The 25,429-nt window shown below is 43.3% G+C and overlaps 1 protein-coding gene across 1 annotated transcript; it reads left to right on the forward strand.

The window, feature by feature from the left end:
• Nucleotides 1-216: 216 nt before the first annotated feature.
• LOC121440217 (melatonin-related receptor-like) lies at nucleotides 217-4,631 on the forward strand. The gene is made up of 2 exons (XM_041640951.1): nucleotides 217-427; nucleotides 3,100-4,631. The coding sequence occupies exons 1-2, from the start codon at nucleotides 217-219 to the stop codon at nucleotides 4,629-4,631; spliced, it is 1,743 nt and encodes a 580-aa protein (XP_041496885.1).
• Nucleotides 4,632-25,429: the final 20,798 nt, after the last annotated feature.

A 25,429-nucleotide genomic window follows, 5' to 3' on the forward strand; every position in this document is an offset into this window, starting at 1 on the left:
GTCAAAGAGCTCTGATTGGTTAGGGGGAGGGGTTAGGGGTGGGGCTAGCCGCTTCTTGAGGCTTTAAAAGCTCACCAAAGAGGGGCGGGGAGCTGTCATTTGCTCCCTGAGCCTCGGAGAGAGCGCCACGCTTCCTCAGAGCTCCCGGAGCTCCGGGTGGCGGAGCAAGTATTCGTTGCACGGACTCACCAAGGATCCTGAGCTTGCTTAGGAGGGATGGCCACGGTCCCCAAGAGCAACATGGGACCTACCAAGGCGGTTCCCACCCCATTCGGCTGCATTGGCTGTAAGCTGCCAAAGCCAGACTACCCACCAGCGCTGATAACCTTTATGTTCTGTGCGATGGTTGTCACCGTCATTTTAGACCTGATCGGCAACTCCATGGTCATTTTGGCTGTGACCAAGAACAAGAAGCTCCGAAATTCTGGTAAGCCACCCTCCTTTTCCCTACCCGGTGAATCCCCTCTGCCAAATTCCTCCCAAACCCCCCGGGGGCGGGCGGTGGGGATGACGTTTTCCCCGGTTCCCCTAAATTTTGAGCTTCATAGTGCTGGGGGAGCTCAGGAAATTAGCGTTGGCAAGTCGAATGCAAAGCCCAGGTTTGTAAGGTGCGCGGTAGCGCGCCAACCCCTGTCCCGTCGGAGACTGGCCACGGCGGGAGTCGGCACAGGAGCGGAGAGTTTGGCTGCCACGCGGGGACAGCCAGCCGAACTGGACACCGGAAGGGCGGGTGGCCTCGCTGAGGCACTGCTAGCTGCACTGTCTCAGAGAGAGCAGCGGGGCTGCGATCCGCTTTGGGAAGTTAAGTTCGCGGCGGCCGCGGCGGCCGCGGCAGCGCTCCAAGGAGCGCAACGCTGAAGCTGTCCCCAAGGGCGGCGGGGACTCCGCTCGCCGCTTCTCCAGGGCTTCCGGATCGCTCCCCAGCGGCGCCGCAGAGTGCAGACCCCACGCCTCCCTTTAGCAGGGCGATCTTAGCCCGCCAGAACCGAGCTCAGTCTGCCTGTCCCAGAGCAAGCGGCTGGGACTGGCGAGCGGCGGGCTGGACCCTGCAGGCGGTGGCGGCGGCGGTGGCCGGTGGTGGCGACGGTGGCGGCAGCGGGCTTCCGGAGGTCTGTATCGGGGAGTTACAAGGAGGGCGGCGGCGGAGGGGCTCAGGAACTCTGCGCGGTGGCTAGCGGGCGGGCGGGCGGGCCGGTGGAAGCAGGAGGCAGAACAAGGTAGGAACCGCGGCGGCGGGAAGGCAGTTTGAGAGCTCCTGGGGAGACTTGGGACTTCTATTGCAAAGCGCTTGGGTGTGGAAACTGAGCCGGACTCCCCTAACCGCCAGCCAGGGCAGATCCAAGGGGAACTGCGCGGGAAGGTGCTGGGCACTGAGACCTGTGCGGGGGGGCGGGGGGGAGTAATAGAGGATTGGAAAGCTGTCAGTCTGGTTTTTAGGGTGGGTGGGAGAAGGTTGTGGACGAGGGGAGGACGGGTGATGAAACCCCCAACTCCACTTTCCGCCTGGGTGAAGGTGATGGTGGCGCCTTGGGTCGTCTTTCCCAAGATCTCAGCGGCTTGAGAGAACGTACAGATCTAGGAGGGTTGGGAACAACGGAGACCCTTAGTGGCCTGGGACTGGGGGAAGGAGCAGGGCGAATTGCTTGGTGCGGGACAAGCTTCAAAACTCAGTGACAGACTCAGAGTCATTATATTTTTTTTTCAAATTACTGTGAGTGCTTCCGATTTCCCCCTGGTAACCCGGAGACCCGAGGCTGAGCCTTGGAGCTCACCTTTCCTTCCCTCTTGATTAGATACCCAAGGGCAGATCCACGGAGGGTGGGGAGTTAATTACCTGCATAGCTCCTCCGTTCCGTCTCCTTTCCTTTTCTTTCTATCTCTCTTCTTATAAATTGCAAATAAAAGTTGTTTTGTGGTTGTTGTGGTTTTATTTTTAAGGCTTTTGACCTTTCTTTCCTATTTTTCTTTTGGAAGTTCATTACTTTGAGGCAAAGCCTTATAATCCCTTTTGTCAAAAAGCACGGAGGTAAGTCTTGGTGCCCTTTAAACAAGCCCTCTTTTTCTTCCATTCCAGGACAAAGTTCAGTGTTTTGTCAAACCAATGCTAATTAGCAATAAGGTGTTCTCAAAGAAGAGGACCCTGTGCCTGCATTTGGCCTCTTTCGTCTACTTTTTTGTAAAGAGTTTTACAAAAATGTACACTTCCCGCTCGAGCGCGCGCGCGCGCGCGCGCGCGCACGCGCACACACACACACACACACACACACACACACACACACACACACACTTGCTCCTGCTGTCCTTTGAACGGGGCAGGGCAGGAGGAGGCAGGGGTTCCCCAGGCTGTTTCCCTGTTCAGCAGGCCGACTCTGGTGCTCAAGGGGAGTGAGTCTGTGCAGGACGTTTTGTGTATGGCTGGAGGTAAAACCACCCTTGCAGGGATTTCTCCTTCCTCCTGATCACCCTCTTTGACCTCATACTTGCTATTACAGGGTTTCCTTCTCTTAAGTTTTACTCTGAAGGTAGCTGGGAATGGTAAATATTTCACTGGGCTGTTTGATCTCTTTGAAGAAGCCTCCTAGGCCTTCTCAGGGTGGTCTCTTGGCAGGTAGGCCTTCCTTCATAAGGAAGAGAGTTTAAATTATTATTATCATCGTTGTTAATTTTAGGTTGACTCTCCTTCTGGACAGCTCCATCTACCTCCCCTCTCTCCCACTCTTACATCTCCATCTTTTCTACTGCAGAAAGTGTGGCGTAGTTGTATTTCTCTAAAATGGTGTCCACAGGACTCTGCCCCACGATGTTTATGAGCTGTCTCTCTCACTCTGTCTTATACTCACTTCTTCCTCAGAGCAAGGATGACACAGCAAACAAACAACAGGTTGGCAAAGCACAGAACTTGCTATGCATCAGAGCCACCTGGGACCTGCTGGTAAATAGGAAGAAGAAAGGAAGAAAATTAATTTTGTTCAAAGGAAATCTAGTATTCTAAATTATCACCCATGCAATTGGTCTTTTCCTTTTTGGGAAGTAGCTTTCCAAACATTAACCACTGATTTCTGTCTCTCTCCTTCTTTTTCTTCCTCTCATGTTTTCCAGGCAACCTCTTCGTGGCCAGCCTCTCTGTGGCAGACATGCTGGTGGCCATCTACCCTTACCCTATGATGCTGTATGCCATGTCGGTTGGAGACTGGGATCTGAGTCAGCTCCAGTGCCAGTTCGTCGGGTTCATCTCTGGACTGAGTATAGTCGGCTCCATCTTCAACATCACGGCCATCGCCATCAACCGCTACTGCTACATCTGCCACAGCCTCCAATACAAGCGGATCTTCAGCCTGCGCAATACCTGCATCTACCTGGTCGTTACCTGGGTCATGGCTATCCTGGCTGTCGTGCCTAACATGTACATTTCCAGTGTTGAGTATGATCCTCGCACCTACTCCTGTATCTTCAACTATTTGAACAACCCCTCCTTCACTGTGACCATTGTCTGCTTCCACTTCGTCCTCCCTCTCATCATAGTTACCTATTGCTACACCAAAATCTGGATCAGAGTGCTGGAAGCCCGTGACCCAGCCAGACAGAATCCCGAGAATCAGTTTGCTGAGGTTCGAAATTTTCTTACCATGTTTGTGATCTTCCTCCTTTTTGCAGTGTGCTGGTGCCCTGTCAATGTGCTCACTGTGTTAGTGGCTGTCAGTCCAAAGGCTATAGCAGGCAAGATTCCCAACTGGCTTTACCTTGCAGCGTACGGTGTAGCCTACTTCAACAGCGGCCTCAATGCTGTCATCTATGGTATCCTTAATGAGAATTTCCGACGAGAATACTGGACCATCTTTCATGCTTTGCGGCACCCTATCCTGTTCACCTCTCAGCTCATCGCTGATATTCGGGAGGCTCGGGAGACCCGAGCTCTCACTCGTGCCCGTGCCCATGCTCGTGATCAAGCCCGAGAGCAAGAGCGTGCCCGTGTCTGTCTTGCTGAGGAGGGAACCCCACGGAACATCCGGAATGTTCTACTGCCTGGTGATGAGGCAGCAGCCCCCTCTGATTCTGCCTCTGTCCACCCCAAGCCCCAAACCAGGTCTACTTCTGTCTACCGCAAACCTGCCTCTGTCCACCCCAAGTCTGCCTCTGTCTACCCTAAGCCAGTCTCCTCTGTCCATTTCAAACCCAGATCTGTCCATTTCAAAGGGGACTCTCTCTATTTCAAGGGAGACCCTGTCCATTTCAGGGCTGCTTCCGAGCTTGCCACTAGTCACCCTACCTCTGCTGGCTCTTCCCCTACCCATCCTACATCCACTGCGGCTTACGTTAAGCCTGGTACCAGCCACACTGCAACCACCACTGTTGGCTATCTCGAGCCTGCTACCACCAGCCGTTCTGCACTCACTGCTGTTGACCTCCCCGAGGTCTCAGCCTCCCATTGCTTTGAGATGACCACTTTTGGCCACCTCAAACCTGGCTTTACTGCCTCCAGCTTTTCTTTTGTATTCCCGGAGTCTGCTGCCACCTCTGCCTCTCCTCCGGACTCCACTGTAATCCAGATTCCCGCTGATAATTACCGTAAGGTTGTGGTTATTGGTGATGACTCTGACGATTCCGATTGTTCTGATGAGATGGCTGTGTGAAAATGTTCTTTACAGTTCACCCTGTTTGTGCAGTCCGGAGGGAGACACCTCCACGGCACAGACACACAGCCTGACACACACTGACATAAACCCGCAGACACAGTGGAAGTTCCATCCACCTTTTAGGCATCCTCCTCTTAGGCTCCTGTACTTTTGAAAGCGTCTGTATATTCTTGCTATCTTAGACAACAAATTTCTAAGTGTGACGTCTGTGATTCAGCCCTCAGTGATCTCTGAACTATCTGTTGCTTTGATCCTCACCGACCCTTTCAGCCCCCACCCTTACCTCCAGCTTTCTTCTCCCATTCCCAGGGGTGGGGGAGGAGTGCATGCGCCCTGGTCAAGGCCATTTTGGTGGTCAGCTCTGTAATGTGACTGTGACCTCACAGCTTTATGGTGTAAGTGTGTAACTTTGTGTTGTAACTTTTTAGCAGTCAGAAAAGGACTTATGATGAAGTTCAAACACTTGAAAGTTGGGTTTCAAGATTTTCTTGACAAAAAATGACCCCCATCTGAAGAACAGAGTTAGATAAGTTCTTATTAAAGTCTGTCAGATCAAGTAGCAAAAGAAATGATATGTCATACTAAGTTGATCCTAGTTTATGTAAAGTTAAGCTTTGGCGCTGATTTTTATGCATTCAGTTGGAAATGATGAGATTTTTTAGCCTGTTTTTCGGTCATTTGAGTTTTTCAAGCATTGACCCATACATTCTTTTATTTCCACAGAAATAGATCCATGTGCAAGTAATTTTTTATGGTTGGTAACCCTAAGTGGCAATTACAGTTATGTTTGTAATATTATAATTCATAAATCACCCTTTTAAACACTTCAGTGTTTTCACACCATCAGGCTCTAAGTCTTTGCTTTTCCTTCAGAGCTTGAGGCAACACCTGAAAGTGCGAAGCAAATGAAGCATTAAAAAGCTTTGTCTTTGTGACCCCTGGCTTGGGGATAGGGGCCAAGGAGGAAAAACTGCCAGCACCAATAAATCTGTGAAGTAGTCAGTCTCTTGTTAGTTCTGAAAGTGATTTTCCTGTAAGACCCAAGAAGAAACTGCCATTTAAATGAAATTTCAATTGCTATTCAAATTGACACTGTAATCAAAGTTTGCTGTATACAAGCTTATAAGACGAAAGCAAAATGTATTATACTGTCTTAATTCTGTTCTGCATTTGTAGTAGCGAGTAAATAAAAGTGCTTCTGTGGCTGTAGTATGTGACTTCTTCACACATGGATTTTTTTTCTTTCGGTTACTTATTGTGGGGGGTGTGTAGGGTATGTTTGGGGGGAGCACTGGCCTGGAGGAACAAGAAGACTTGACTACAAATTCCATCTCTGTCACAAGCCTGCAGCATCCTGTAGCCTCTCACACCTCAGTTATTTTAATTAGCACACTTTGGAGAGGAAGGGTTGGGGGGCACACTGGAGGAGGTTGGGGTAGGGAGGCACACAGATGTTGCAGTTTTCTTCTTATGGGGAAGGAGTAAAGCCAGCCCTCAAGCCTGCCACAATGGAAGGGATCAAGCAGGACAAGGTATGTGACAGTGAAGGACACAGAGGAGTGGGGAATAGGGGACAGGACTCCAGCACTGAGCAAATCTCCTGCTCTTAGGAACATGGTCTCAAAAGAATGTTCAAAATTTCAAATATGTACTAGGATATAATGGTATGTGTTAATATAGATGTAATTTTTAATTTGTTTTAAGTAAACCTCTGCTAGTCCTAGAGGACTTAACATTTTATTTAGTTTGTGTTGGGCAGGGATATGTGTGCATGTGGACCTCATATCTTTAAAATGCGGCTTCTAGGGATGCAATTTCAGGTCAGCAGTCTTGGCAGCAGATGCATTTACTTTCTGAGCCATCGTCTCAGACCAGTTTGATTTGCTTTTTAAGAGAAGCACATTTAACACACGCATATACAGTGAGCATAGTCAGGAGTGCACACTCATTTGGCCTATCCAGGCTTTAGCAGACTGAGCTCACCTGAGCCATCAATCCCTAAGTTAAGGTGGGCCTAACTCCCCACTCTAGCAGGACTGCTGGGCTTCAGGCACCACACCCTGCACCCTGACTGAGCACAAGATTCCTGCTAAGTGTTCCTGGTTGTCTGAAATGGATGCTCACATATGTGCTTACAGACTGGCCTAGAGTCAGCCTCCCGCCCTCCTACCCATACCCCTCCCCCTTACCTCGCTAAAAAATGTTCTGGGAGAGACTGCGAAGTGTCCAAACTAAAGGTACTGGGGCCTGATGCTCCAAGCTGCTGTTCTTCAGGCCCTTAGTGTTGCTGGATTTCACGAGGAAATGGAAGGGGTGAAGTCTTTAAAATAGCAAAGCCTTCAAGGGCCTCAGCCTCAGCATCAACTTCTGTTGGTGAGTTGGTAGAAGGCACAGTCCCTACTCAGCAGGCCCATCCAGCCCTTTGTGTCATTACCCCCCACCAAGCATCTTAGCTCACAGGGAGCTCAGAATCCCAGAAGTGCTCTTGTTTCCTCTGAGTCCCAGAACTCAGAGTTTGGCTGAACACTTACACTTGGCTGGTGCTAGGTACAAAGCTGTTTTCTCTTTCTAATACAGGGAGTTTCCTTATTTTCCTGGGACCTTGCATGTGTAGGCCTTGTGATTCCCCAACCTCCCCACCCCCAACCAATGGACCTGTTCTCTGTTTTACTCTAACCACAAACGTGCCTCCCATTCAAGGAATCCTTGCAAGCAGAGGATTTTGTTTATTTATTTTCATTTGGCTCAGGGTCTCACTGTGCAGCCAGGCTGGCCTTGAACTCAGCTCCCTCACTAGAGTCTTCTTGAGTGCCAAGTGCTAGAATTTTAGATATACATTACACTTAGCAGCAAGCAAGAAACTTGTCTCTGCCAGATCTCCCTGCATGATAATCTTTCTGCTTGTAATTGGAATACAATGTATACTGTAAAGTGCCATCTTGGTCATTTCCCCTTTCATGTGCAGGAGTGCAGCAGCCATCCAGGCCTTCCTACAGGCTTCCTTTGCCCACTTCTGACCAAGTTACATTCCTGTTGGCTATTGTAGAATTTTGTCTAAACCAAACCATTGCATTTGCGTCTTCCTTTAGTGATAAAGCTTGATAAGCCATACACAGCAGAATTTGAAGCATTTTCAGTATAAAGGTCAGTCACTGTAACCGTATTCTGAGTGTTGTTCAACTGCCACAACTGTTAATATACTTAAGCTCTTCATCTTCCAAACTGCAACTCTGTATATCCATGGCCTAGCTCATTATACCTCTGTTAGCCACTAGTTTGGCCTAGACTTCACATAAAGTAACTCAGCACACAGGCTTCTGGGCTTCATTTCCTTGAACATGCTTTGGAGATGTGTCCACGTTGTTTGATGCATCAGAAGTTACTCCTCAAGGTTTTCTGAGGGAGGGTAGAGAGATGGCTCAGCGTTTGAAAAGCACTCACAGGGGTTGTAGGTTCATTTCCTAGTTCCCACATCTATCCTTTTAAACCCACCCTGTAGCTCCAGCTCCAGGGGATTCCATGCCCTCTTCAGACCTCCATAGATACTGCATGTAAATTGTGCACTTAACATGCAGGCTAAGTCCACATACACATAAAATAAAAATAAATAAAATCTTTAAAAAATGGTTCATCAGGTAAACTTCCTGAAAGCCTGCTGGTCTGTGCTCATTACCAGATCCCACAGTGGAAGAAGATAACCAACTCCAGAAACTTCTTTCCTGACCACCTCCGTATATACACAATATTAATAAACAAACCAATTTTAATGCCTCAGAGGAATATTTAAATATTTTGAGTATTTTCAATCTCTATTAAGTTGAGCAGGCACCTAATAAAGTAACATGTATTTTTATTAACAAAACTAACATTTTAACACTGTCTATAGTAAAAGTGTTTATCTCCATCCCTTTACCCATCTTTGTATTGTATTTTTTTATTGATACATGATTCACATATGACAAATTTCCTCATTTTATTCAATTTTGTGTGTTTTGTTTATCCACAAACTTGTGCTACAAGACACTCTTCCATTATCCAATTTTTAAATATTTTTATCAGACTCAAAGAAACCCCGGAATCACTGACTTCCATTTCCCATTTCCCTCTTTCCATATGGAGACTACTACTTTTTCTGTGACTGAATTTACACATCTGTATCTACCATATAAATGGAATCATGCAATATATATCCTTGGTGTCTAGTTTCTTTTCCTAAGCATAAAGATTTCCAGATATATCTGTGTTGGTAGCATGTAGCAAGAGCTCATTCATTTTTGAGATTGAATAATATTCTATTATAGGTATATTTTATTCATACATTTATCTACCAAAACATTGCTGTGTTGATATCTGTTTGAGTTTCTACTTTTAGCTCTCTTGGGCATATATGTAGGGCAAGGGTCACATATATTCTCTACAACAAACACATTAGCGATAATATAAAGACCCAGCTAGATTAAGAATAAAGAGATAGAAAAAGACCCACCATGTTATTGCTAACAGAAAGAATGCTGTCAATCTCTGTAACAGTTTCAGAAAGAAAAATCATTTGGTGAAGAATGGCATTCTTTACTGGTATAATAACAGGAATAAATAATAATCCTTAAATTGGTGTTCCTAATAGCATGCTGTCAAAATAAGTGAATTAAAAACTGGTGGAACTGCAAGAAAAAAGAACTGCAATGCTAAAACTAAAGCTGATGGCTTCAACACCCTGTATCAGTGATTGTTACAGTCAGCCTGTATCAGTTATTGATAGAGTCACCGTGTATCAGTGATTGATAGAGTCACCCTGTATCAGTGATTGTTACAGTCACCCTGTATCAGTGATTGTTACAGTCACCCTGTATCAGTGATTGTTACAGTCACCCTGTATCAGTGATTGATAGAGTCACCCTGTATCAGTGATTGATAGAATCACCCTGTATCAGTGATTGATACAGTCACCCTGTATCACTAATTGATACAGTCACCCTGTATCAGTGATTGATACAGTCACCCTGTATCACTAATTGATACAGTCACCCTGTATCAGTGATTGATAGAATTATCCCTGTATCAGTGATTGATAGAGTCACCCTGTATCAGTGATTGATACAGTCACCCTGTATCAGTGATTGATAGAGTCACCTGTATCAGTAATTGATACAGTCACCCTGTTTCAGTGATTGATAGAGTCACCCTGTATCAGTGATTGATAGAGTCACCCCTGTATCAGTGATTGATAGAGTCACCGTGTATCAGTGATTGATAGAGTCACCCCTGTATCAGTGATTGATAGAGTCACCCTGTATCAGTGATTGATAGAGTCACCCCTGTATCAGTGATTGATAGAGTCACCGTGTATCAGTGATTGATAGAGTCACCCTGTATCAGTGATTGATAGATTCACCCTGTATCAGTGATTGATAGAGTCACTGTGTATCCGTGATTGATAGAGTCACCCCTGTATCAGTGATTGATAGAGTCACCCTGTATCAGTGATTGATAGAGTCACTGTGTATCAGTGATTGATAGAATCACCCCTGTATCAGTGATTGATAGAGTCACTGTGTATCAGTGATTGATACAGTCACCCTGCATCAGTGATTGATAGTCACCCTGTATCAGTGATTGATACAGTCACCCCTGTATCAGTGATTGATAGAGTCACCCTGTATCAGTGATTGATACAGTCAGCCGGTGGAAAGTGGATAAGGACGTGGTTGACATGAACAGTGCCATCAATCAAGTGAGTCTAATTGACACCGAGGCAGTACTTCTTCAGAGCAGGCAGAATACATCCTTCAGAAGCTCGTGTGTGAAATACATTATCTTGGTCTTGGTGAAAAAAATTATACTTTAATAAGTCTAAAGAAATACAAATTATATATAAGTATCATTTTGGATCATGGTGCAGTTAAATTAATAAGAAAAAGATGGATAGGAAACCCTAAACAACCTGAAGATGTAGTGGAATTTCATTTGTATTTTAATAAATAAAGCTTACTTGAAGATCAGAGAGTTAAACAGCCGCACTGGTCAGGCCTTACAGACCAGGCAGTGGTGACACACACCTTTAATCCCAGTAGCCACACTAGTTTGCCATAGAAACTGGGCACTAGTGGTGCATGTCCTTAATCCCAGCCCTAGAGAGGATTATAAGAGGGGAGGAGACAGCTCTCAGACACTGTCTCATTCTGAGATTCCTGGAGGCAGGATCGCCATTTCGGACTGAGGTTAAAGTAAGAGCCAAAGATTGTTTTGCTTTTTGGATCTTCAGGTTGAACGCTAATTTCAGTCTGTAAGTTTTTATTAATCGTGCTTTATGTAGATTAAGCAATGTATGAATAATTCACAGACAAAAAGTCTTTTTTTCTTTCAGACAGGGTTTCTCTGTGTAGTTCTGGCTGTCCTGGAACATCCTTTGTAGACGACGCTGACCTCGAACTCAGAGCTCTGCCTGCTTCTGCCTCCCAAGTGCTGGGATTAAAGGCATGCGTCACTACTGCCTGGCATCAGACAAAAAGTCTTAATAGACATTTTAAAATATTTTGAACTACTTGAAAATTGAAAACACAATACAAAAGTTTGGAAGTATTGTGAAAGTGGTGCTTAAAAACGCCAGTGTTGTTATGGTTACTAGGAAATAATACTGAAGATGTGGGAGCTTCTTAAGTCTCAACGGGCAGAAAAAGAATAAATGATAAAGTACAAGTAAGTCTCATGGAAAGCAGAAAAGTGGGAAAATGATTACTGTAGTCAACAGAAAGGTTCTGAGGAAGTATAGACAAGGTACTTGCCAAAGCCCTTGAATGTCTAAAAAGTGAAGTATTCTTCTAGGCTTAGGGGATGCCATGGTTAATTTGTTTGTCCAGTTGGCAAGACCTAGAATCATCTAGGGGAACTGCTTTTATCTACATTAAGTTAGCTTTTGTGCAAGCTTGCCCGGGAGGGACTATTTAGAGTGTGTTAACAGCTGTGGGAAGGCCCACCTTAAGTGAGGTCATCCCCCACCCCAGAGGGCGTGGTCTTGAAATGAATAGAAGGAAGCCAGCAAGCTAAGCAACAGCACTCCTCTGTCTCTGCTTCCCAAGTGCAATGCAGTATCACTAAGCTGTGGTCTCTGGCATCTTCTAGGAGCACCACTTTAACACCACCGGAGATGCCAGGACAAAAGACCAAATGACAAGAAAACGGATATTTTAAAAATGAGGGTCGTTATCGTATTCCTAAGGAGGTACATTTCTGGCTGAATCTGCTACTACTATTTCTTCCTCTTCATTCTTGTCTTCCTCCTCTTCTTTGTTAAATCATCTTTTGTTGAAAGTAGATTTTTTAATACAATATATTCTGGTTATGCCCCCCCCCCCAACTCCTTCCAGATCTTTCCCATCTCACCAAATCCACATTTTTTTCTTGCTCTTTCTCATTAGAAAGGCTTCTTAAAACTGATAAATAAAAACAAACAAACTTTAATAGAACAAAACAAACAAATGATCAGAAACACAAAGAGCCCCCTCCCCTCAAAAAAGAAATAAAGCAAGCACAAGAAACACATATAGATGCAGGGACACACATATTAGCACGAACAGAAATCCTGTCAAACAACAAAACTGGAAGCCAGAATACAGAAGCAAAAGACCTGTAAGATAAAAGAAGGAGAAAAACTGCTCATACAAAGTATCCTACAAAAACAAAATAAAATATTCCAAAAATACCATTGACTTCATTTTTGTAGGCCATCTACTGCTGGGCATGGCACCTAGCCTTAAGAGTTCTATGTATCCCCAGTGAGACTCAGCTGGAGAAAACTCAGTTTTCATTTGCAAGTTATCAGTTGGAGATAGCTTCTGGGTTAGGGATGGGGGGGGGGTGCGGGCATTTGTCCACTTCCCCTCTCAGCACTAGGACCCCATCAAGACCAGACCTGTGCGTACACTGTGTACGTTGCTGCAGTCTCTGTGAGTTCACATGGGCATGAGTCATGCTCTGTCTGGAAAGCCTTGTTTACTTGGTGTCCTCAGTCCCCTCAGGCTCTTTGAATCTTTTCTCCTATTTTACAGGATTCTCTGCGCTGTGAGGAGAGAGATTTAATGGAGATAACCCACTTAGGACTGAGTGTTCCAAGGTCTCTCATTCTCTGCATATTGTCTGGCTGTGGGTCTCTGTATTTGTTCCCATCTGTTGCAGGAAGAAGCTTCTCTGATGATGGCTGAGCAAGGCACTCATCTATGAATAGAGCAGAATGTCATCAGGAGTCATTTTATGGCTCCATTCCTTTAGCTGAATAGTAGCATTTGGCTTTCCCTTAGGTTCCTGGCCTATCCATCTTAGGTTCTTGGTCACTTGAGCAGCATCAGGGAAGGGATCCATTCGTGGAATGGGCCTTAAGTCAAATAAGATTTTGGTTGGTTAGTCCCACAATCTTTGTGCTCATATTGTATTAGTACATCTTGTATGGTGGTCACAACTGCAGACCGAAGAGTTTATAGCTGGGTTGCTGTTTACCTTTCTCCTTCAGTAGCTTGCAGACTACCTTCCAGCACCTTGAACACTGCAAAATATAAATGCTGTGCAAGCAAGAGGACATGAATTTAAATCCCAAGAACCCATATAAAATCCAGGCATCTTAATGTAAGTAGAAAGATTGCATGGTGGTGCAATTCTTTAATCCCTGCACCAGAGGCAAGTGAAGCTCTGTGAACTATAGGCCAGCCAGAGTAAAAATGAGATTCTGGTTCAAAATTTTTAAATAAATAAAAGAATTCTTAAATATCAACAATAAGAAAATAAAGCCAATAAAAAAAAATGGTAGTAGATTTAAACCGAGATCTCACCAATGGATGGAAACCAATTTGTATACATCTTATTTGTCAACTAAAAACAAATGGATAAATAATGCAAATACACTGATATCAACAAGAATTGAGTTATATAGTTTGTATTATTTATTGAGAAAAGTTTGCAGTGATTTTTTTAAGCAAAGGTGCATTGCTTAGCTTTCCTCCCTACCTTTCTGCTATGTAGTCTATATTATCATTCTTGCCTTAGCCTGCCAAACATGGGATATAGGTATGCATCACCATGTCCAGTATAGTGCCCATTTGTGGAAGATCTTTATTTTCTTATTTAAAAGTCACATATTCCATGTTTCAGCAGTAGGAAAAAGTTATTAGAATGCCACACAATTTTGTATACTGGAAGCACCTATAATATGAGTATTATAAAAATATTTTTAGTTTAAATGTAAATATTGCAATTATTTTGTATGAGTGTCAAGTCATGTTTAAATTATTACTTGTAGGGTAGCATATGTAGTAATGGGCTGCATTATGGTATTTTCATATATATGAGTCGTTGTGCTTCTTTCTCATTGAACCCTCCCTCATATTTTCCCTGCACTTCCTGCCACCTGGCCTCTCTCTTTCTCCCAGAGAGTGCTGCCTTCTAATTTTTTTTTTTTTGGTTTTTTGAGACAGGGTTTCTCTGTAGCTTTTGGTTCCTGTCCTGGAACTAGCTCTTGTGGACCAGGCTGGCCTTGAACTCCCAGAGATCCGCCTGCCTCTGCCTCCAGAGTGCTGTCATCAAAGGCGTGTGCCACCACCGCCCGGCCTGTCTTCTATTTTTGTGTTACACAGACTCCACTTTGCTCTGTCCTTCCCAAACCTTACAGACTCTCACTCCTTTTCACACTCTCTTTCTAGTTCATTGGCACACATGCATCCACATATCCACACACACATTTATGCATACATGTATGTTCTAAATAGAAGCGAAAATACGGTGTCTGTCTTTCTGAATTTTATTTTATTTAACATAATAATTTTCAGTTATATACATTTTCATGAAAATCTAATGATTTTGCTTTTCTTTATGTCTGAAAAAGTTTCATTGTGTATTTATTATTCTTCCATCATTTGATGGATGTTCAGGCTGATTCCATTGCCTTTCGACTGTGAAGAGAGGAACAATAACGCAGATGTGCAAGTTTTTGTGTGGCGGGATGTAAAATCCTTTGGGTGTGAAGGCTGTAGTTTTGACATGTAGTAGGGTGCTTAATTTGCAGGGCCCTGGGTTCAATTCCTAGTACTTGAAAAAAAGAAAGAATCCCTTTGGTATATGCCCAGGAGTCATACATGTGAGTAACAAGATAGCTTTCTTTCTTCCTTTTTTCTTCCTTCCTTCCTCCCTCCCTCTCTCTCTTCCTCCCTTCCCCCTCTCTCTTTCTTTCTCTCTCTCTTTTATTGAGGAACCGCCATACTGATTTCCGTGTTTTCACTCCTACCAGAAACAAATGAGTGTTTTTCATATATCTCTGACAGCATCTGCTGCTGTTTTCTGCTCAGCCATTCTGACTGGCATGAGATAGAATCTCAAGTGCATTTAATTTGAGTTTCCCCATGGGTGAGGATGTTGAATCTTTTAAATTGTTTATTAGTCCATTTATTAAGTGGATAATTTGATTTTTCTAGTGTGTAATTGTTTCAGCTCTGTGTATTTCTTAGTTATTATTTAGCCTATCTGCTGTGTAGCTGGCAAAGAAATTTTCCCATTTTGTAGATTGTTTCTTTTGTGGTGCAAAAGCTATTTGATTCCACTTCTAAATATTTGTTTGTCTTTATAGACAAACACTACCCTCATACTCAATTAAAGAAGTTTCCCTTTTGTGAGGACCCTAAGAGAGACATACATGGACCAAATCCGTAGAAAAAGAAAAGATCTCCTGAGTAAGTTGGGAGCATGGGGACCATGGGAGAGGGTAGAAGGGAAGGGGAGAGGAAAGGAGGGGAGTGAAGAAAAATATATAGTTTAATAAAAACAATTTAAAATAAAAGTAGTTTCCCTTTGTAGGAAACAGTGAATGCAGACTCACAGCTGCTATAGTGCAGAGAATAAGTGGTGTTGAGTGATCATTCCTAAACAGGGCATTGTGTTCTCCTAAGGCTTAGCAGCGTGAAGGAAGAAAGAGCAGAAAGAATGTCAGAGTTGGAAGACAAGGAGAACAACTTTGAAGTGCTCCCTTTTTAAAAAGATTTATTTGTTTATTGCATATACAGTGTTCTGCATGCATGTATACCTGCAAGCCAAAAGAGGGCACTAGATCTCATTACAGATGGTTATAAACCCCCATGTGATTGCTAGGAATTGAACTCAGGACCTTTCGAAGAGCAGGCAGTGCTTTTAACCACTGAGCCATCTCTCCAGCCCTGGAATGCTCTTTTTAAGGCATGGTATAGTCATTGCAAATATGGTCACACTGTGCTTGCCTGCATCAGGTCTGTACAAGACTAGCCTGGTTTATCCTTAGGCCTCCCGCTTCAACCACGGTTTAAATTCTTCCATAAGTCTCGAATCTGTCTCTACTCCATCCTCACGGTCAGTGACTGAGTTTGTGGTCTCGCTGATGCAGAGAGAGCTTCTTGAAGAGCTTCTGAAGGTGCCTCGGTGCAACTCGAAGGTGGTCAAATCTCTGAACAGATTTGCAGCTCTCCTCTAGACTTTCAGGTTGTCTCCTTCCACCATGTGGATCCCAGGGGTCAAACTCAGGGCTGTCTTATGTAGTAGCACAATGCTGTTTGCCTAGATTCCTTATCATCATTTTCTCAGTCCCTTGATGAGATGCTCAGAGGTGGGACCATGGATGGAAAGTTGTAAGATGCTGAGATGTGCGGCGGAATGTGGTCCATGGATGGCAGAGCAGTGGAAGGAAGCCTGGGCTTTGGAGCTGGTTTAGTTCACTCCTTCCTACTCATCACAAGCTCAGAGCACCTGAGAAAGGAGCAGCCCAGACAGGTATTTAATTGTATAGGTAATTCAGTTGTGAGATCCAGTTCTCCCTTCTGTCTTCCGTTCATCAAATAAAGCTATTGTGAAAGCCCTGGCCAATAGTTCCGGAAAGCTTTTATTTGAGGATAGACCGAAGTGGGTTTACTTCATTTAACTATTGTGTCTTCTAGGATTTGCCAACTTTCCCCCAGACTAAGTTAGCTAAGAACTAGGGAAGCTTTCCCTGCTCTCTTGGTACTCCCGAGTTGGCGCTGAGCATGCAGACACAGAACCCTTAAGATCCAGAAAAAAACATTAAAGACAATCAACCTGAACCTCATGCAGAGTGTGGGGGAATTTGTCTACAATGAACACTGCTGGTGACAGAGGGGCCTCTACTGCTCAAGGCTGTTCAACTCTGCGGTAGCTATCTAATTGCTTATAGTGAGCAGAAGCCAAGTCTGAACAGGTGATGAAGAAGAAGCTCCCAGAGAAGTAGAAGGAGAATAAGGAAGCAGTAGTATCCTAGAAGAGGAGAGAACTTGAAGCGTGAAGCACTGCTGACTGAGCATTGTGTCGGGCAGCGACCTGAGAATCGACACATGCTCACTGACTTCCAGGTGCTGGGATTAAAGACCTGTACCACCACTTGGATTGCAATAGTTAATTTCATAGGTCAGTTTTATTTGGCCATGGAGTGGGGCCAGAATGTTTCTTGATGTGTCTGAGAGTGCTTTGGATGAGGTCACCATATGTCTTTGTGACTGAGTAAAGAAGGCTGTTTTCCTTAAAGTGGGTGAGTTTCATTTAACCAGTTGAAGACATGGATAGACCAGAAAAAACAAGGAGAGGGAACTCATGGCACCAGACAGCTTAAGACGGAGCATCATGTTTTCTGGCTTTCAGACAAACCAAATCATGGACTTCTTGAGTGTTAACTTTATTGGCATTTGAGTCAGAACAATGCTTGGTTTCCTACATCACAATCTTATCTTTTAAAGATATATAATAGTCTGGGTGGTGGTGGCTCACACCTTTAATCCCAGAACTTGGGAGGCAGAGGCAGAGGCAGGCAGATCTTTGAGATTGAGGCCAGCCTGGTCTCCAGAGTGAGCTCTAGGATAGCCAGGGAGATGCAGAGAAATCCTGTCTTGAAAAAACAAATATACATAGATATACATATATGTGTGTATACATATATAATTTTAAAATTTTCCCGAAGTTATAATTATATCATTTTTTCTTTTTTCCCTTTTCTCCCTCCAGCCTCCTATGCATTTTGATCCCTCTCAAATTCATGTTTTTTAATTATATATAATATAATATATATTCTTACATACATAGATACAACTTGCTCAGTCCATATAATGCTATTTGCATGTATAAGACCTCAGGACAGACCATCTGTTATGAGATGGCTAGTTGGGGGATGTCCTACCTGGTTTTGTGTCAACTTGACACAAGCTAGACTCATCAGAGAGGAAGGAGCCCCGTTGTAGAAACGCCTCCATGAGATCCAGCTGTAAGGCATTTTCTCAATTAGTGATTGATGGGGAAGTGCCTAGGCCATGGTGGGTGGTGCCATCCCTGGGCTGCTGATGAGCCTTTCTGGGTGTAGCCTCTCTGAAATTTCTAGTAGACACAATCTCACAGCAAAAGCTTCCAGCTCCTCTGGCTCTCACAACCTTTCCATCCCCCGTTCTGCAATGATTCCTGAAACTTCAGTGTAGAAATAGTATTACAGATGTATCAGCTGGGACTGGACTCTACAACTCTGCGTTTTGATCAGTTGTGATTTTCTGTAATGGTCTCTGTGTCAAAGAGAAATTTCCTTAATGAGTGGTAAGGACTACACTTTTCTGCATTTGTTAAGGATAAATATATAGAATATAGATATGTTGATTTAGAAAAGTGACATTTGTATGTTCTCTTCCAAGATCATTAACCCCGGGTAGTTGACTAGATTTCCAGTACCAGGTATGATCTCCTTCTTGTTGAGTCCAGTTAGAGAGTTGTTGGTTACTGCCATGCTATTATTCCATGCTATGACTAGCTGATCAACTGAAGATCTTATCACGAGAGCCAACTCCTTCTAACTTCTTTCTTCTCTTCCCTTCTCTTCTCTCAACAACCATCTATTGAATATTAATACATATACATATTATATGTATGCATATATTATAAAAAATAAAATATGACGGTGCATTAAAAATTTAAAAGTGTGTTGAGTCAGCTGGGTCCACCTCTAGATGAATAGTAAATACTGAGCCCTTGCTGGCCGCCTGCTTAGTTAGCTGCCCCTACTTAAAATCTGCTGGTCTAGCCACTTGTCCCTGCTCCCCCAATCTCCTCGAAGCTTAGAGTCAAAATTTACTAACAGCCAGACTTACTGAAAAGTCTTACTGCTGTGACAAGGCGACGTGCCTGATAAGCCTTAAAATGTAAACAGGGTGTCAAACCAAGAAATGAAAGCACACATTGTTGAGAAGCAAACCGCAGAAAGGATAAGATCTAAGTGGCATGTAAGATTTTTACTTTCTGAATACTCAGCCAATGAGGAAAAGGAAGAAGAGATGTCATCTGGCTCTGTTTCTCTGGGAAAACCTGACCAGTGCAATAGTGGGAGACAGTTACGCCCCACAGCTCCCATCCCAGCACTGGGGCAGAATCAGTGCTCAGCAGACGTGCACCCCTTCTCCTTCTCTTGTCTTCTACATCCTCTTAAAAGTTCACTGAGCACAGAGGAGGTAGACTGAGTTGCAGAATGTCTGACGCCTTAGGATCTTTGTAAAATTCCATTCCCAGGAATGGGAATGAAGTGACTCAGTGAGAAAGACTTGAGAAGGAAGATGCATGACCCTTACTCTTGCTCTAGAACCTAGCAGCCCTCCTCCCCACATGCATCAATAGCACACTGGTTTAGGCTGCTCTTTTTCTTAGTGACACACACTTCTGAAAGAGCACGTACATTTTGTCTAAAAAAGGCAAAACCCTATTTATCTTCCAAACCAGGGTCACCACCCATGCAAAGTTCTAGATCTGTTTCATAAATAAAAACTAGAATTTCCCAAAGCTTAAGGAAAATTGTTTAATGGTTAGACCAAGTAAATGTTAGAGGTGAGGAGTGAGAGAAGAGCCCCCACCTAATTGAGCACACCATACACACAGCTATTATTACTCTCTCCTCATTTTTAGATGTGATAAATTAGGTTCAGAGACCTGCCTTGGGAATCTACTAAACAATGACAAACTGAATCCACAGTAAGCTACTTAATATTTGTTCAATTAACATTTGTCTATCTGGAAGAGCATCTCTTTTTCTTCCTCTTTCCTTTTCTTTCACAAATGACTCATTTAAGAAATTTACTCAGGGGCTGGAGAGACAGCTCAGTGGTTATGAGCTCTTCTTGAGGACCCAGGCTCAGTGCCCATTACCCACATGACGGCTCACAGCCACTTGTAACTCCAGGTCTAGGGGATCCAGGGCTTTCCTCTGAACTCCACAGGCACACAACACACATGGTGCGCATGCATCCATCCAGGCAAAACACTCTTATATATGAAATAAATAAATCTAAATATTTTTAAAAGTCTAAAACCACTGTGTGGATGTTTTTGTAGCCTGTGTATCTTGCTGTGATTGATTACAATCCCCCCAAAGCCACCTCCACACACCATATGAACCTCATTCTCTGAAACACACTGTACACAGTCCAGTCCATGCAAATAATACTTGTATGTAAAGATGAGGCATCTCAGAGACCATCACTAACAACTACAGCAATCAAGGTTTTTAAATATAAATAGATGCCCTATATCTACAAATAGGTCATAACTGCTTCAATAAATATACGAAGTGCAGACACAAAGTACCTATCTTGTTAGAGAAACTTAATTACATACTTAGGAAGAAAAGCCTGTAGGGTGGTACACAGTGTCTCCTCATCGCATACTGAAGAGTGGGACACTCCCTACAGGTGTGTCCGTGTGGGAATCCGAGAGAGGATGCCACTGTCTCATGCCAGTTATGTGACCATGCAGCCATAACGTTTATGAAATTTTAGAGAGATACCTTCCTGTACTAGTTCACTTTCTATTTCTTTGATAAATGCCACAGCCAAAAGCAACTTGTGGAAAAAAGGATTTTTTTGAGCGTTCAACCCCAAGTTCACAGTCTATCACCTAAGGAAGTTAGGACAGGGGCTCAAGGCAGGAACTGAAGCAGAAGTCATGGAAGAACGCTTTTATTTGCTGGCTTGATTCTCATGGCATGCTTAGCCTGCTTTCTCATATGCCCTAGGACCAGACCACCCGACCAGGGGAAGTACTGCCCACAGTTTGTTAGGCCTTCCCACATCAATTATGAATCAAGAAAATGCCCCCTCGCAGAATGATCTATGGGATAATCTAGTGGAAGCATTTTCTCAGTTGAAATTCCTTCTTCCTAGTTTGTGTCAAGTTGACAAAAAATAAATAAACAAAACAAAACAAAACAAGAAAACACTTAAAAAAATCTAACCAATGCATATCCTGATTCTGGAGACATTTCTTCTTCAAATGGAGAGAAGTCAAAAACCCAGAATCAATTCCTCAGGCATCTCCAGCAGCCTGTCTTTCCTCCTAGAAGAAGGAAGACACAACAACCAGGCAGGCACCTCACTGTACTTTGGCTTCCAGTGTGCATTTGGCATTTTCTTGCTCTGGGCAAGAAAGCATGGAGGCCAAAGTGGTGTTATGGTCGGTCTTGGGTAGGAGGAGAGCTCTCAAGGAGATAGGGAAAAAGTCTTCCTCCTGTCCATGATTGCCAACAGATTGTGAAGAGGGACAGGGCTCTCAGAGCTGTTTAGGCCACACCATCGTCTAATCATCTCTCTGGACAGGTAGATGTGGCCGTTCTGGCTGTGACAATGCAGACCTAGTCCCCTGATGTCCTCTGGTATGTGGAGTTGTCAAAGTTGATCCTTGATAACAACAGCAAAGTTGATTTTCTTCAGCTTCACATTTTTCCAGCGCAGGAAGGCTCTAAAGCAGAGGGTAACAAGTAGCTGTGTGTAGCTGTCAAATGGCTGACTCTGAGAAGGCCAGAGAGCTAGCTGTGTGCCCAAGTTGTGGCCGCCAGCAGCAGATTTGACTTCTGCCTCTGCCTTTTCAAAAATGCAATGATGCTTTTGTTCTGAATGCAAAGTGATGCTTGCTCACAGAAAGGAAACAAAAGCTCAGCAGAACATGATGGGATCCCCGCAGTCCTGGTACTTGGAAGCTGAGGTGGGAAGATCTGTGCTTCTGGACTAGCCTGGGCTCTATAGCAAGACTGCCTTCAGACTGGGCTTTTTTGACAATGGCAAGATTAGTGTTTTGAGCTAGGAACTCCTTTGTGGTAGAAAGAATTGCACCATGCTTACTTGCACTGTGACCATTTACTTTGATGCTAGCAGTTGCTGCAACCAGATTGATATCCAAACATTGCTAGGCTTGCATTTGGGAACAGAATTGCATCCTTGCTCATATTTGTCAATCTTTGGTTGTGACCTGTGATCATCAGATCTTATATCTAATTCTGAAAAGGTTCTGAACTTCCATTGATGTCTTTGGGGCAAGAGATACCTTTCCTTCCTGGAAGTTCTCACAGAGGCATGTTAAAGCCATGAGTGACTTTGAATGTCTTTGTTTTAATAGACGTTTTCACGAAACTTGCTACTTTAGTAATTATAACAGTTATCCTCAAAAAGTGATTGTGCGTGTGTGTGTGTATGTATTATGTGCTTGCACATGTTTGCAGGTGAGTGTACTTGTGTACAGAGGAAGACATCAAGTGTCTCCCTCTATTGTTCCTTTTTTTTAAAAACAGGTTTTCTCTTTGAATCTGAAGCTCAGTGTTTGGGTTATGTTGGCTAGCCAGTGAACTCCTATGATCCACTAGTCTCTCTGTCCCCTCAATGCTAGGGTTACAAGAACACTCAACCATACCTTCCTTTTGCATCCTTTTGGTGTTAGGAGTTTGAATTCCAGTTTTCTTGCTTTCACAAGTGCTCTCAATTGTATGAATATGAAGTTGACATAGTTGGTGTAGGTCAAAAAGAAAAAAAAGCCTAATTAGCTAAAAACAAAAAAAATCAAAATGGTAGAAGAAATTGAAGCTACAGTTACAGACTTTTTAAAATCTGTTTCCGTTTTTCTTTATTCTAATCAAGATGGACAATGATATTTAGTTCATTATGTAAACTGTATTGAGCTTGAGGCCATAAGGAGGTCATTATTTCTTAGCACCTTCACTTTCCTCCTAACTAAATGTGAGTAGCGCTGACTGTGCCAGGGATGGAAAAGGAGACACAAATGGAGAGGGATAAAATTCATTACTCAAGGACACTCTGTTTTTTATGTTCAGACAGTGTAACAATTAAGATGCATCTTAAAACATGCACCTTGATTACATGGAATGCTTTGTATTTGAAAACATTGTAGAAATAGGATGTCAATATTTTAGTCTTGCCTCAAGAGATGGATATAAGCACCATATAGATTGCAGTGGCACTGAAGAGATATTTGAGAGTTATGGAAATGTGTATATAAATTGGGAGAGTGATTATATGAAATGTATACTTTAATAAATCTCAAACTGCATACTTAAAGGAGGGCAATGCTTTTTAGTTCCCGTTTCTTCTTAAATTATCATAGAAAGTGGGATTTCATTAGGATATTTTCATAGAACTTTTTTGATTTGTTCTCTTCTTCTATGGCTTGCAAGCATATCGGAGAGGGAGATACCAGAGGAACAAAAACAATGAACTCAGAGACCTCCAAAGCCACCTTGGGAGGACTGTAGGGGCAGAACTTGCTGAATTATCATGAGCTTGGATGCTTCTAACTTGTAGTGAAAGAAGTTGCTATCATTGAAAGTGGTTTGTGCCTTGCCAAAGTACTTCCTCGAATTCTAGCACTTTGCATAGTAGTGACACTTAGATGTTTTCATTTTTTGAGTTGAATCAAATCTTTTCTATATGATGGAATAATTAGAAAATCAGAGCTTCATTATACTAAATAGAATTACTAGTCAAATTTAAACCCCCCAAAACAAAAATCCTTTGCTAAGTGATACAATATTTATGTGAATTAGTCCTAACCTTTGGGAGGCCATTAAACAGTCCTCATTAATAATTGCTTCTAAGTGATAGCGCAAACTTAGCAACGAATGGGAGCATTTGTGGGTTTTCTCTCCCAGTATTCACAAGCTTTCATGAAAGCTGGGGCTCCCTTGAGGTGAGGGAATAAAGGACTTGGGGGCACTTGGGTCCCTCCCTCTGCTCTTCACTTTGTGCCTGGTGAACAAGGCTGACTTCATTCCACAGCTGGATTGATATGCAAATTTGCTGGACTAATTGGCTTCCCCAGCTGTCTCCAGATGGCGGATGTATTCTTTATAAAGTGCTGTCTAGGGCTGCATTGAGAACATTAGAACTACTTAATTGAATATCAATGAATCTTTATAAACTAATAATGATGGGGAGCCTGGGAAGCGTGAGGTAGATTTGTCAGTCTGAGAAGAGGAGAGCCCTGATTTGAATTTGTGGGAAGGGAAAATTTCCTGGGGTTTTTACAAAACCACTTTTGGACTTCTTTGATCTGAAATCTTTGAAAGCCCTACTGGTTCCTTCTTCACCATGTCACGTGTTGAGTGTAGAACGTGAGCGAGTGTGTGGGTCTGTGTGAGGGACTCACAGCACCTCCCCCTTTGCCTACTGAGTGTATTCTCTTTCACACAAGAGGAGCCACCAGTGCTCTCTGCAATCCTAGGGTCCAGAAGCAGTGTGAACAGACTGAGTAGACCCAATACAGGGCAACGGGAGCCGACATACATTCCTCCTCTGTCTGGTATAGCTGATATTTGAAACGAGGTGAGCATGAGGAACTCTGCTGAATGAAATCACAGCAAAGCAAAAAACAACAACAGCAAATCTTGTACAGTTAGTAGTAGCTAGGTTCATAGTACTGGGCCATTTACTCAGTGCTTGCCTGAGTCATACCTTTGATAAGGATTTCATTTTCTTCCTCTGTCTGCTATTCCTTCCTGTGCCACTAAACATTTAGAGGGATGACAGAAAAGTGCAGAGTAAATGTTAGAAACAGATAAAGATTGATGGAACAAAACAAAACGTCATGTTTTTGACCTAGAAAAAGAACTGTTTCATCTATAAAAGGTGCTGGGATAATTGATTAATTTTCTGTAATTAGTTATTTTGCTTGTTTGTCTATTTGAGACATGGTTACCCATTACCCAGGCTACTTTCAAACTCTCATATATAGTTGAGGTTGATCTTGAACTCTAACTTCTTCTACCCACTTCTTTTAAGTACTGGCATTACATGAGGGAATCATACCCATCAGTTTTCATTCTTGTATTTTTTAAGACAGGCTATCACAGTATAGCTTGGGCTAGCCTTGAACTTGTGGTGATAAACTTGTCTAAGCCTCCCAAGTGTTAGCATTAGAGTGTGAGCTATCACATCTAGATTGGTAAACAGTTCTTGCTAAAGGTGGACATCAGGATACCCTGAAACAAGTTCTAATTAATTTGAGTTTGACGTAGTACATTAAAAATGAGATAAGACATGTATGTATAAAATGTGGTAGAATATTTAAGAAGGTCCCTTTTTAAGAAAACTCCATATTAAATATCCTTATTAAAAACACTTCCTTAAGGGGTTTGTAATCTTAACTATTCAAGAGGCTGAGACGGGAAGATGGGAAGTTCAAGGTCTTCCTAGACTAAAGAGTAAGTTCAAATCTAGCTTGGGAAGCTTAGTAGACCCGGCTATGAGATCAAAAGTTAAAAGAAGGCTGGGATACTGGCATAATGACTTAGACAGTAAAGATGCCTACTGCCAAACATAGTAACTAAAGTTCATAACTCTGTGCTGACTGCTTTTATGTGAACTTGACACACAAGCTAGAATTATCTGAGAGGAGGGACCTCAATTGAGAAGATGCCTCTGTAAGATCCAGCTGTAAGACATTTTCTTAATTAGTGATTGATGGGTAGGGGCCAGCAT

Source organism: Microtus oregoni, unplaced genomic scaffold (genome assembly GCF_018167655.1).
Source record: "Microtus oregoni isolate MIOR12 unplaced genomic scaffold, Mior012 000067F_000, whole genome shotgun sequence".
Taxonomy (NCBI): domain Eukaryota; kingdom Metazoa; phylum Chordata; class Mammalia; order Rodentia; family Cricetidae; genus Microtus; species Microtus oregoni.